Source organism: Maylandia zebra, linkage group LG5, assembly GCF_041146795.1.
Source record: "Maylandia zebra isolate NMK-2024a linkage group LG5, Mzebra_GT3a, whole genome shotgun sequence".
NCBI lineage: Eukaryota > Metazoa > Chordata > Actinopteri > Cichliformes > Cichlidae > Maylandia > Maylandia zebra.
The window spans coordinates 20,208,194-20,220,281 of NC_135171.1; the positions used below are offsets into that span (position 1 = coordinate 20,208,194).

General features: G+C 42.5%; 1 protein-coding gene across 1 annotated transcript; it reads left to right on the forward strand.

Moving 5' to 3' along the window:
- Positions 1 to 1,776: 1,776 nt before the first annotated feature.
- LOC101464845 (leucine-rich repeat neuronal protein 1) lies at positions 1,777 to 12,013 on the forward strand. Its single transcript, XM_004544944.3, has 2 exons — positions 1,777 to 2,165; positions 8,925 to 12,013. The coding sequence occupies exon 2, from the start codon at positions 9,128 to 9,130 to the stop codon at positions 11,273 to 11,275; it is 2,148 nt and encodes a 715-aa protein (XP_004545001.3). The 5' UTR covers positions 1,777 to 2,165; positions 8,925 to 9,127; the 3' UTR covers positions 11,276 to 12,013.
- Positions 12,014 to 12,088: the final 75 nt, after the last annotated feature.

Consider the following 12,088-nt stretch of genomic DNA (forward strand, 5'->3'; position numbering starts at 1 on the left):
AGATCAGGGTGGTAAAAAAATAAATAAAAATCTCCTGATGCACTTTCTCACCTTTAGTTTACTGACATCAGGATGTTGACATATAGAATATTATATTGTATCCTGTGCAGAACAGGAGTTAGTCTGTTGGGTTTCCATCAACAAAGTGAAATGCATAAACCTTTTTTTTGTTGATGGATGCAACTCAAAAAGGGCTCCACTACAATGTGAGGGGGTCTGAGGAGAATGTTCAGAACCCTCTGATTTAAAGGGTTAGGGGGTGACAAATCGAAATGGTGAATGGACTGGTCCTTTCTCTTCAAAAAAGATTCAAGATTCCAACAACAAAACAAAAAGAATAACCTAAAATGCCTACTATGTGGATGTCACAAGAAGGACGCCATCATATTAACTTCCACTACCACTGAGGTTTTCTTTGGGGTCTGCTCAGTATTAAATGAATGTATGTATCTGAAGAGTCATCTGTTTCCTGGGGTCAACAGTTCATAATCCTTTTAACTGTTTGCGTCTTTCTATCAACAGTCCATCATAACCATGTGAAATGGTTGAACACTGCAGTATTTCATCAGTGGTACACAAATCCAAACTTGGTCTACTAATGTGGAATGGAGAATCTATAAAAGCTTTGATAAAAACCAATAAAATGGCAAAAGTGTCTTTGTGCTGACAATGTATATGTCTGCAATTATCTCCTTAATTCTTTTGTAAAAGAGCAAACCCTGCACGTGACATCCTTGCACACATTCTTGCACACATTGATGATAACATCTGTTCTCCGTAGCTGTAGTTTGGATGAAGTACCTGACAGGCAGTGCCCAGACTTGCAGCTCAAACAGAAAGTGATGAAACAGTGTCATTTTCACGGCTCCCGCAAGAAAAGGAGGGAGGAGGAGGAGGCGGCGGAGGAGCAAGAATGAATCCAAAGAAGTGACAGTTGTGTAGGAAATATGTATCTTTCTTAAATTCCCAAAATGGACTCCTGTGTTTGTGTGAAGAGTTTGCGTATTACTTGCCTTATGCCTAAATCTGTTTCCACGTCAGTGTGGGGACTCGCCTTCCGTATGTGGATAAAAGAAAATCCCTATGACGTAAACAGTTTAATTTAATGCTGAAGATCTGGTCAAAGGGTTCTGGTAATGTTCAAGTTGAGTGATTCTTAAACTTCAGAAGCTCCACAAGCCACAAAGTTCACACCCAGCAGCCAAAAATCATTAACAATTCAATTATAATAAAAAATTACATTATCATTATATCACTGAACCTAGCTTCTCTTCATGTTTTTCTCCAGGTCATCCATGCCTGCAGCGACTCTATGTTCCACCAGTTAGTCTTGAGAAACCATTGGGTAAGGTCCAGTGTGTAAAGATGGTAAAAGTCCAGGAATTCAATGTTAGTCATTAAACTTCCGAGTCTGTGCGTGTGTATGTGTGCGCGCGCGCATGCACATGGAAGAGAGAGCTAGGGAAATGGGGGAAGAAGTGGGGTGACTAGATCCACTTTAAAGTCCATTTCAATTCATAATTATTATGAATTATTAACTCCGAGCTCGTGGCAGACAAAAGATTTTCTACCAAACACGTTCACACATTTTTTTCACTGGTGATAACTACTTTTCAGTAAGGTTTACCCGAAGAGTGAAAATACGCACAATGTTTAAGCGCTCAACAATAACACTAATAATCTAAAAAGAAAACATCGAAATAGTCTCAGTGTAGTCACATGTCATTGTTTCCTCAGCCTGAGGTTCAATCACAACATAATCCGCGCATCGCAGTTTACGGCCGGTAGGGTGGGATTTTCGTTCCCATGGTTGTGATGACAGAACAGATGGTGAGGCTGCTTGTTTGGGCACCAGAGTCGGTGTCAGAGGCTTTTCTGTCCAGCTGACCTGTACAGGGCAGCTGCTCTCTGGAAGCTGCGCGCTGCTGCTTTTCACTGCTGAAGTATCGCCTGTCGCCGTGTCTCAAACACCAGTTGGAGTAGAAGGGGAGCGAAAAGCCGGGGTACGGGGTGCTTTGCTACAAAATCTCTTCGTTCGGGTTCACATCTGTATTCGAAAACATAGTTTGCGTCGCTCAGTCACCTTCCTGGAGTGGCGGATGCTGCATGGGTCACATACAGTAGCCTGCAGCATTCTTTGGTACGGAGGATTCGGCGCTTCGTAGGTGAGAGCAAAACGCCTGTTTATTTTATGCATGTGCTGATGTTTTTCGGTGCATGCCCATAGAACAGCTCGGGCGATTTTCTTAATTTCTGACTTGTATGACGGCATTAATATTTTAATCCGTTTCAGAACGATACAGATGAAGTCATCATTTTGCAGTTCTTAAAAAGATTTGAGAGCTGCACTGTTCAACAAAGATCCAATGTGACAATAATGGATTCTCGTTAAGAGACAAGACTGATTTGATTGCCCGAACAAACGGAAATATAGATTATTCAATAATAGTAATATTAAAAAAATAAATAAAATAATAATAATATTAAGGTTTATCGATGTTTGGACGTTATCATTCTGCGGTGTGTGCTCAATCAGTCTTATCAATAAAATGCTTTTTTTGCTGTGATTTTTCGAGGAGATTGCGCTCTGCAGTCAGTCTCTACAGGGCATATCTTCATTATGAGCCGTTCCAAGTCTAGACAATCATCAATGTGTGACGTTAGGACGCAGGAAAACAAAGAAAACATGAACCAAACCTGGTGTTAAAAATGGCTTTAAGTGAAATTATTTCTGTTTTAATTGTTATAGTTTTCTCCATAAAAGATCTAAATACATCTCTACATGGATGTTGTTAAACGCGCAGTATTGCAGACTTTCCACTGTAGTTGGTTGAACTAACAATGTAGTGTAACATTTAACATTTACACATACTTACCCGGTGCAGTGCAGAGTGCACTGGGGCAGCTGAGTAGTATTCACCTCTCTCTCCACACACACACACACACACACACACACACACACACACACACACACACACACACACACATATATATATATATATATATATATATATATATATATATACACACACATATTTATATATGTGCATGCCAAATAAGGGTGAGGAAATGAATCCTTAGGAAGTGTGTGAAATTATGACAAGGAGAGGAAAGGAGACAGACAACCCTGTGTTTCTACTAAAAAGAAAGCGGGGGGGGGGGGGGGGGGGGGTGTCTGCATTGTTCAGGTCACCTTTGTCAAGTTGGCTCTGTTGTTTCAGCTGCTGCACTACAGAGCACCTGTTACTGAGGTCACTAATGCGGCACCAAGGGTTGAGGATCATAACTGTTTATTACAAACGTCTGGTTGAGTTTTGTCATCTTGTTTACACAGACAAAAAGATTGTGCATGATTTGCACACTGCCAATCTTCCAGCAAATGCAAGCACACAACTTTGTGTAGTCGCCCAACGAGCCAGTGATATGAAAGCTGTGGATCCCCCCCCCCCCCCCCGAATCTTAGCATCAACAATGCACAGTGACGTATCTCCTCAGCTGGTAACAGGGAGTGTGAGAAAATACCGACACAAAGACACGACTTGGTGTGTCTGTGCGCCATTGTGCGCCATAGGGCTACCGCTGCAGCATGTTCTGGAGCTGCAGTTCCCACAGTGGTGGAGGGGAGTTGCGGGTGTCAACAGCTTGACCTTATTCCTTTGAGAGTGTGATGTGAATTCAAACATGGGAACGCAATGAGCCATTAAAGGTCTTGTCGTTTTGTTGTGACTGAATGAGTGTTTTTATTTTATTTCATTATCAGTATATGTTTTTTCACACTCTACATAGTACTTTAAAAAGCCTTTTTAAAATAAAGTATGATGCTCGGTCAATTTAAAGATTAAGTATGTCATTAAAAACAAACTAAAACACTGAAAATGTAGGTAAAAATAAGAAATAGTAAATGAACTAAGTTTGTGAAGACTTATTGTCCATTCGATGCAAACCACATTCATTCACAACATTTTTATTGTACACATGCAGTCTTCACTGTCCCTTCCCACATGTAAACTCACACATAATAAAGAAGCACATTTCCTAAAATTCCACTCAAAAGAATTAATATTGGCACGATTTCTTTGCTCTGTGCAGTAGGTCAATTTAAACAGAGAAAGTTAATTTCCCTTGACCTCTGAGTCTTTCCAAATAGGGATTCCCCAGAGATTAGAGACCTTGGCATGTCACTATGATTAATCGATACTCCAATGACAACATATTGGCTTTTCACACACGCTGCAACTTTAAGGAGAGCTGAGGTGGAGAGGGAGAGTGTGGACAAAAAAAAGGGACAGAAAAAAAAATAAAGCCAAAGAAGAAAAATTGTGTCAAGATCCATCTCTGTTCCACAGGGAAATAAGCCTCCTGTATGGATTTGCGGTAAATGGAAATACAGAGACAATTTGCTGCTCTGCGACTTTTAACCTTCAGTGGATTCTGAAGAAATCATGCAGCGTACTTTTCCGTGATTCCATACATACTATTCGATTTTGTCATTGCTCCTTGAGTCCTGTGGCGTTTTCAGCTCCTCCTGTAGTCTTCGAGCTCTCCACCTTCTCTCTCTTTGCGCTCTGTCTTTTTCCTGACTGGTTGGACATGCATCCCTCTCAGCTACACCTCTGCAAAGCCCTCTGTGATGTGAAGTGAGACACTTGCATACTAATGGAGCAGAAACAGGATGTCTCTCAGGCAGGCCAGCACAGTGAGGACATGAAGAAAACATCAGGCGGCATTGCTTAGGTTTCAGTGCCACATTACAGCTCTGGATTGATGCTGTTTGTCATGGCAAACTCGAAGCATTAGTAAATGAATAAGTGTCTTATTATAATATAGCGTATGGTGATGCATGTGCAAAGTATAGTTTTATTTATTGGTTCCTCTGCGAGGGCAGTGTTTTCCTTGCACATATGGTTGGCTGTTTAATCATACCAGTGGGTTTCTATTGCACCAGCCCAAGTTTTTACTGGCATATTTCATTCGCTGCCTGATGGCACTAATAGCTGTCTTCTCATATCTTTGGTTATGGAACAAATGCCGGTGGCATAGCCGTTGCCATGGTGATGGCATGTCTGTGAGCCTGTTGTGTGGCTGCTGATACAGAAACACTGCTCACATTTTGCACCCAGTGAAACGGGCCCCAGAAACAGATGGGTGAAAGAATTGCCTCCTGTGAAAAATGATGTGGTGCGCTATCAAGTGAGGTCCCTCCTGGCTGTGCCAGGGGCATATGGTGAAATATAATATTAGCGGCAATTCTTAGAAGGGCGTAAAATCAAATGAACTGAAATTACTCATAAAACAACACAAGTGTCATGATTTTTATTCAATCAAAGTGTTTTCAAATCACCTCTTTAATGTCTGTGATTGAAAACAACGACTGCCAGGTGCACCCATAAAGACTTGCACGCCGCAGATCTAAAGAGAAATGATCTTGCATCTGATTGCAGGTTTGTTTTCCTTCAGGGGCTCTCATTATCTCGCCACTTGTATTGTCCAAAGAAAATGTCTTATAAATAGATTTATGGAGCCTTAACATAGAACAGACAAACTTCGTTATGTGCCGCAATTACATCCTGCTGTCATGCTTCGGACCCTCAGGGCCAATGAACCTCTGAAGGTTCAGCTGAACCAAGTGCAGACCAATTGTAGATTCCGTGCAGCAATTGTAGATGGTTGTTGACGCATTTTATATATATAATGTGAACTTGGATTAAAACCTCATAACTACTGGGTGTGCTGTGAGAGTAAATCCCTCAGCTTGAGCCTTCAGTTTAGACAGTCAGCTGGATAATGCCGAGCTACTGAAGGATTTTTCTTCCTCCTTCTAGTGTTCTGAGTATGCATGCATGTAAAAATCAGCAAGTCAAATAAGAATAGGCAAGGACGGGTATGTGTCGGGGGATGTGTTGCGATGGGACGAAAAATGTATTTTGTGTGAAAGTGTAGATCCAAATGTAAGAAGAAATATGTTTCATACAATATCAGTGCTCTCTGCTGCCACAGCCGAGTGATTAGCAATAGATTTTCAGCATAAAGGTGCTCGTACCCAAGAGGTGCAGCCCTGCTGTGGCAGTGAGTGTATTATATTATATCTCAAACCGAATCTCTGCTGCATCCCTGAGAGCAGTGAAAACAAAAGTTCATAAAGTTGTCCACCACCCACCCTCTTGTTGATATGATCTGGTAGGACTTTACAAGTCCTCTGTTGCAGTTTAAATTGTGAGACTGAAGTGTGTTGCCCACTACAGAATATATAGTTATCATGAGGAAGTTGTACGTGGAGCTTCTCAGTTACAGAAGCAGTCTATAAGACTGCACAGAACACACAAGCTGTGTAGAAAACTGTAAGAATGTGCATTAAAGGCCATAACACTCTGACACAATGTATGCAAAAAAAGCGATGGACATAGATTAAAGTTATCCTTCAAACACGTTAGTAAGAGTAGCAGTGAGCAGGGGGTCAGAGCAGCAGGCTGCATGGCTTAGCACTGGACCAGCAAAGGCTCGATGTTATGAACAGGTGGGAAGCCATTCCAATCACTTCAGCAGAACTGGTCCGTGGCCAACAATATGTGTGTGTGTGGGTTGAGCGGAGAGAGTGTACGTGTAAATTTGTGTACTGCAATCATTATGAAGCAAACTACCAGTGAAAAAGAGCATATGTGCCCAACAAAACTTCCCAGGGTCAATAAGGTCAACACGTACACACAGCAAGACATAGGTGGGGACCGGATGCTGACTCCCACAGTGTTGCCAGGCTGCCAGAAACCTAGTGGCAGGTGTCTGAGTTTTATGGCCTCAGCATGAAAACAAACATCACTCCTCCTGTCTTCTCCAATTTAATACCCGAGCAACGCAACACATGGAGCAAGAGAGAGAGGACAGATAAATGTGTTATCGAGGAGATTTCTACATATATTTATAGGCAAGTAATTAAAATGAAGAACATATGACTGGATTATTTAAATGATGGATGATTAAAAGCAGAAGGAGAAGCCACATGTTCAGAGTTTTCTAATCAGGATCTATGAATAGTAGGCACACGTTCCTGCTGCCTCACTTTAGTCACACTGAGAGAATCATTAGATCGGATAGTGTGTGACCAGGTCACTGCAGAGATCAGCCACCTGATCCAAGGTAGCATATGAATTCTTTTGAGAAACTGGGGTGAGCGCTGAAGCTTTAATGCTTAAACTTTCTGTGGTATATTTCCTCTATTTGACTGAATTTGCCTTTTTTTTGTATGTGCAGTTCCTCTCCTCTGCTGCATTTCAATTTCTAGAAACAACTTATTTCTCGACATGGCACAGGCTTTTATTCTGTATCTGTCAAGCAGTTTTTACATTATGGTGTATGCGATGTTAAGGGAAAAACAGCGAGAATCTGTCAACACATCGCAAAGCGTGAACAGACACCATATGAAAGGTGAGGGAAAACAATCTGTATCTATTTTATGTTAATATCTGAGGAACCTGCTACTTACGATCTGAAATAAATGTTACCCATCTCGCACACACACAAACACACACGCACACGCATGCACAAACTCAACCTCAGTATGTGAGGATCAAAACAAGCGTTAGTGTTAGTCACACTGGAAGCTGAAACTGCAGTTGTTTGTTTTAGTGAAAGAAAGCCAAGAGCCTCTTTTGCTTTCCCATTTCTCTGTCTTCTATTATAGGAATAAATGGAGATTTCCTTTCAGTTGTTTAGGATGCGTACCGACACATAGACACAAACACAACCTCACATACAGACAAGATACCGTGTCTGCACGTGCAAAACTAGCTAAAAGAAGAATGTTATTTTTCTAGTTTGTAACAGTATAGAGGAATTCTTTTTATTTGTTCAAAGAAACTGACAGCAGTTCCTCATTCTCAACACTCATATTGCTTGTCTGTGCCGGTCATTCTTAGTAATATTTGTCAGACTGGGTGACATCAGACTGTAGAACAAAAGCAAAAAAGCATAAAATCTTAAAAATGCGCTGGTGGCTCAGGATGACAGTCAGCTCATCTTAATCTCAACAAACCTGGACGTGCACAGTTATACAGCGGGCCCACAGCTCAAACTTTTTTTGTGACTGCCTACCATGGGTCTTTATCATAAGCAGTGAGTGATTAACAGTGAAGAGCACTCACTCCCAGTATATTAAGCCTGTTGTGTAATGGGCTCACAGCCAGAGTTGCCGGCTGCTCCCACCCTGCTCGCTCGTTGAAGAGGATAACTGAAACTAAGCTGGTATGCAGATAATCTAACCAAACCAGAGAGAGAGCGAGAGAAAACATTTTCATAATCTCCAAGGAGACAGATACATCAAGGAGGCACAGGCAAAAACAAACCTATCATCCTACGTGCTGAAAAGTGTAGTGCTCAGTCTAAAAATGTTGCCTCTTTCTCCCTGTTAGTTAACCTGCTTGGGTAAAATGGCAGTTTTAGTGAAGGAGGAGCAAGATTTTAAATACGTTGCAATGCCTTGTGATTTCATTGCTGTAACACTAAAGCTTTACATGTAAATAAAGAGTGCCTCGCTCAAGAGCAAATTTCAAGCAGTCCTTTGGGATGACTTGTTTCAGCTGAAGTTCATTTCAAGATCTCAAATTAATTAAACACACTTCTGCTTGTTATCAGTTATGTCTGGATGTGTGAGCTACAATTTAAAATGATGATAAATTCCTATGTGACTCAAGGGGAACCACATGAATTTGACAGATTCTTTCTGCCCTGTTAGACACATCATTTTAAATATCCCTAAACATCTGTGAGGTGCTGGTATGGAAATGTGACGTGTCTCATTTTTTTCCATCATCTTGAAATTAATAATGAACTCATTACTTTCTCACTTCATTCTGTTATGCCGTTTTTCAATTCCCCCCCCCCCCCAGTTACTTATATCCCTTAACAGCTGCTTTACTCTTTTTCTTTTTCAGGTCAAAACCTCAAGTTGAAGTTTGGATCTAATGCCTGTCCTGCCTGTCTTTTGCAAACTCCGTCCTCTTGGTTAGAAATCACTATTCTCAACCTACAGCAGCTAGCTACAAAGGAGACTAATGCTTATTAACCGTACCCTTATATCCTCCTCCCAAACGCTGCCTCTCATTTAAGCCTTTTGTGAGCAGGGAGAGGAGACAACATGGCGCTCAGCTGTCAGCCTTGGCCTCCTCTAATCTGGTTGTGCATAGGATTGCTTCTTTGCTTTCTGTCACCGGCACACGGCAAAGATTGCCCTCATTTGTGTGTTTGCGAGATCCGCCCTTGGTTCACCCCTCAGTCAACCTACAAGGAGGCAACTACAGTGGATTGCAATGATTTAAGGCTAACACACATCCCTACCAACCTGTCAGTGGATACCCAAGTGTTACTGCTCCAAAGCAACGCCATCTCTCGTACCAGCGGAGAGCTGGAGGTACTGTTTAACTTGACGGAGCTAGATTTATCCCAAAACAACTTTAGCACTGTGGAAGCTGTCGGCCTCACAAGCATGAACCACCTGACCACCCTGCATCTAGAGGAGAACCAGATCACGCAGCTGCCAGACCACTGCCTGCAAAACCTCTCCAACCTTCAGGAGCTCTACATCAACCACAACCAGATAAGCTCCATCTCCCCTCGAGCATTTGCAGGACTGCACAGTCTGCTGCGCCTCCACCTTAACTCCAACAGGCTCCATGTCATAGATAGCCGCTGGTTTGAAGAAACACCCAATCTTGAGATTCTCATGATTGGGGAGAATCCAGTTATTGGCCTCCTAGACATGAACTTCAAGCCCCTAGTAAGGCTGAGAAGTCTGGTTCTGGCTGGAATGGATCTCACTGATGTTCCACCCGATGCATTTGTAGGTTTAGATAATTTGGAGAGCATTTCTTTCTATGACAACAAATTGGTCAGTATCCCCCAACTGGCCCTTCAGAAAGTTCCCAATCTCAAGTTCTTGGATTTAAACAAGAATCCAGTCCAGAAAATTCAAGAAGGAGACTTCAGAAACATGCTACGTCTGAAGGAGCTGGGCATCAACAACATGATGGAGTTAGTGTCTATTGACCGTTATGCTATGGACAACCTCCCAGAACTGACTAAACTAGAGGCAACCAACAACCCGAAGCTGTCTTATATCCACAGGTTTGCATTCAGGGATATGCCATCCCTTGAGAGTCTGATGCTTAATAATAATGCTCTTACTGCCCTTTACAAGCAAACTGTGGATGTGTTGCCAAATCTGCGGGAGATCAGTCTCCACAGCAACCCATTGCGGTGTGATTGTGTCATACAGTGGATGAGTTCCAACAGGACCACGGTGCGCTTCATGGAGCCCTTGACTATGCTGTGCACCTCCCCACCAGAATTTAGAGGTCAACGAGTCAGAGAGTTCAGGCTGCTGGAGTCAACGGAGCAGTGTCTTCCCCTTATATCCCATGAAACCTTTCCCAGCCACTTGAATCTAGAGCTGGGCATGAGCGTGAGCCTGGACTGCCGGGCAATGGCTGAACCAAATCCAGATATATACTGGGTGACTCCTCTTGGAAACAAAATCACAATGGACACTGTGTCAGAGCGCTATCACTTGAGCAGCGAGGGCACCCTGCGGCTTTCTCACGTGCAGGTGCAAGATTCTGGTCGTTACACCTGCGTGGCCCAGAACACTGAAGGGGCCGACACACGGGTCGCCACCATCCGCATAAATGGAACCCTGCTCGACAGCGCTCAGGTGATGAAGATTTATGTCAAGCAGACGGAGTCACACTCCATCTTGGTGTCCTGGAAAGTCAACTCTAATGTCATGTCCTCGAACCTGAAGTGGGCTTCGGCCACCATGAAGATTGACAATCCACACATCACCTACACAGCCCGTGTCCCTGTAGATGTCCACGAGTACAACCTCACGCACCTTCAACCTGCCACCGAGTACGAGGTATGCCTCACTGTCTCCAACATCCACCTGCAGACACACAAGTCTTGCGTTAATGTGACAACACGTAGCGCTACCTTTGCCCTGGACCTGACAGACCAGCACCCAAGCGCAGCTGTGCTAGCTGTCATGTCAACCATGTTGCTCTTCCTCAGTCTGGCCACTGTGGGCATCTACATGGCCCGAAGATGGAAGAGGAAAAATTACCACCACTCCTTGAAGAAATACATGCTGAAGACATCCTCCATTCCACTTAACGAGCTCTACCCTCCACTCATTAACTTATGGGAGGCTGACGGTGAGAAGGACAAAGATGGGAGCACAGAGGGAAAACCCTCTCCTGTTGACACCACACGCAGTTATTACATGTGGTGAGGATTCACTGAGGATTTATTGTCTCCAGCAGCACAACGACACACTTTTGCCATTTTGGGGCAAAAGTTGACTAAAGTTGCAATTTTTTTGTATTCTCAGCTTTGCTAATAAGAGGCAGAGTGATCAAGTGCAGGATTTTTATTAGTATAGCGTATCGCCTTTGTTTGATTCTTTCTAACATTCTGGACTTTCCAAGATGGCAGCTGTAGTTAGCCTCCAGGTTGTCTTAGTTGCTCTGCTCTGTTTCTGTGGTACATTTTTGACTCACTTATTTTTGGGAAGCTTCTACAGCAGCAGGGTCGATGAACTTCTTCCAGCATTACTAGAAATGTTTCTTTCTCGGTTTTGTAAAACAGTTAATCTGTTGCGCACTGATAGATAAAGGAGTTTGTACAAACTTCAAAGCTGACAATGGGGTTTAGACTTGTTAAACTGTCTACTGAATGTTAGCAATTGTGCAGTAATGTTGTATCAACTATATCTTTGAACTTTCTAATTTACAGCGCAAGATATTAGGATTTTAGTTTGCAGATAAATGTGATGTTAAATGCTAGAAATGCAAATGTTTGATAAGTACCTTTTGACTTCTTTTTCCTTAAGGTGCACTAGAAGCCTTTTGACTTTTTGTTCATTCTTTTATTTGGCTAGACATTTGTTGGCTGCTTAGTTTATTATTTTCACATGCAACATGTATACTAAACACGTTAAAATAAATAACATTTTGATTCTTTTACAGAACTTTGGGAGTTTTCTGTGACTCTTTGGCATTAGAATTGCATCTGTTCGCTTTAGATTAACAGTGTTAGTGGTTGA

Coding starts and splice junctions, on each gene's coding strand:
- LOC101464845 (XM_004544944.3), top strand. CDS start 9,128: ATGGCGCTCAGCTGTCAGCCTTGGCCTCCTCTAATCTGGTTGTGCATA.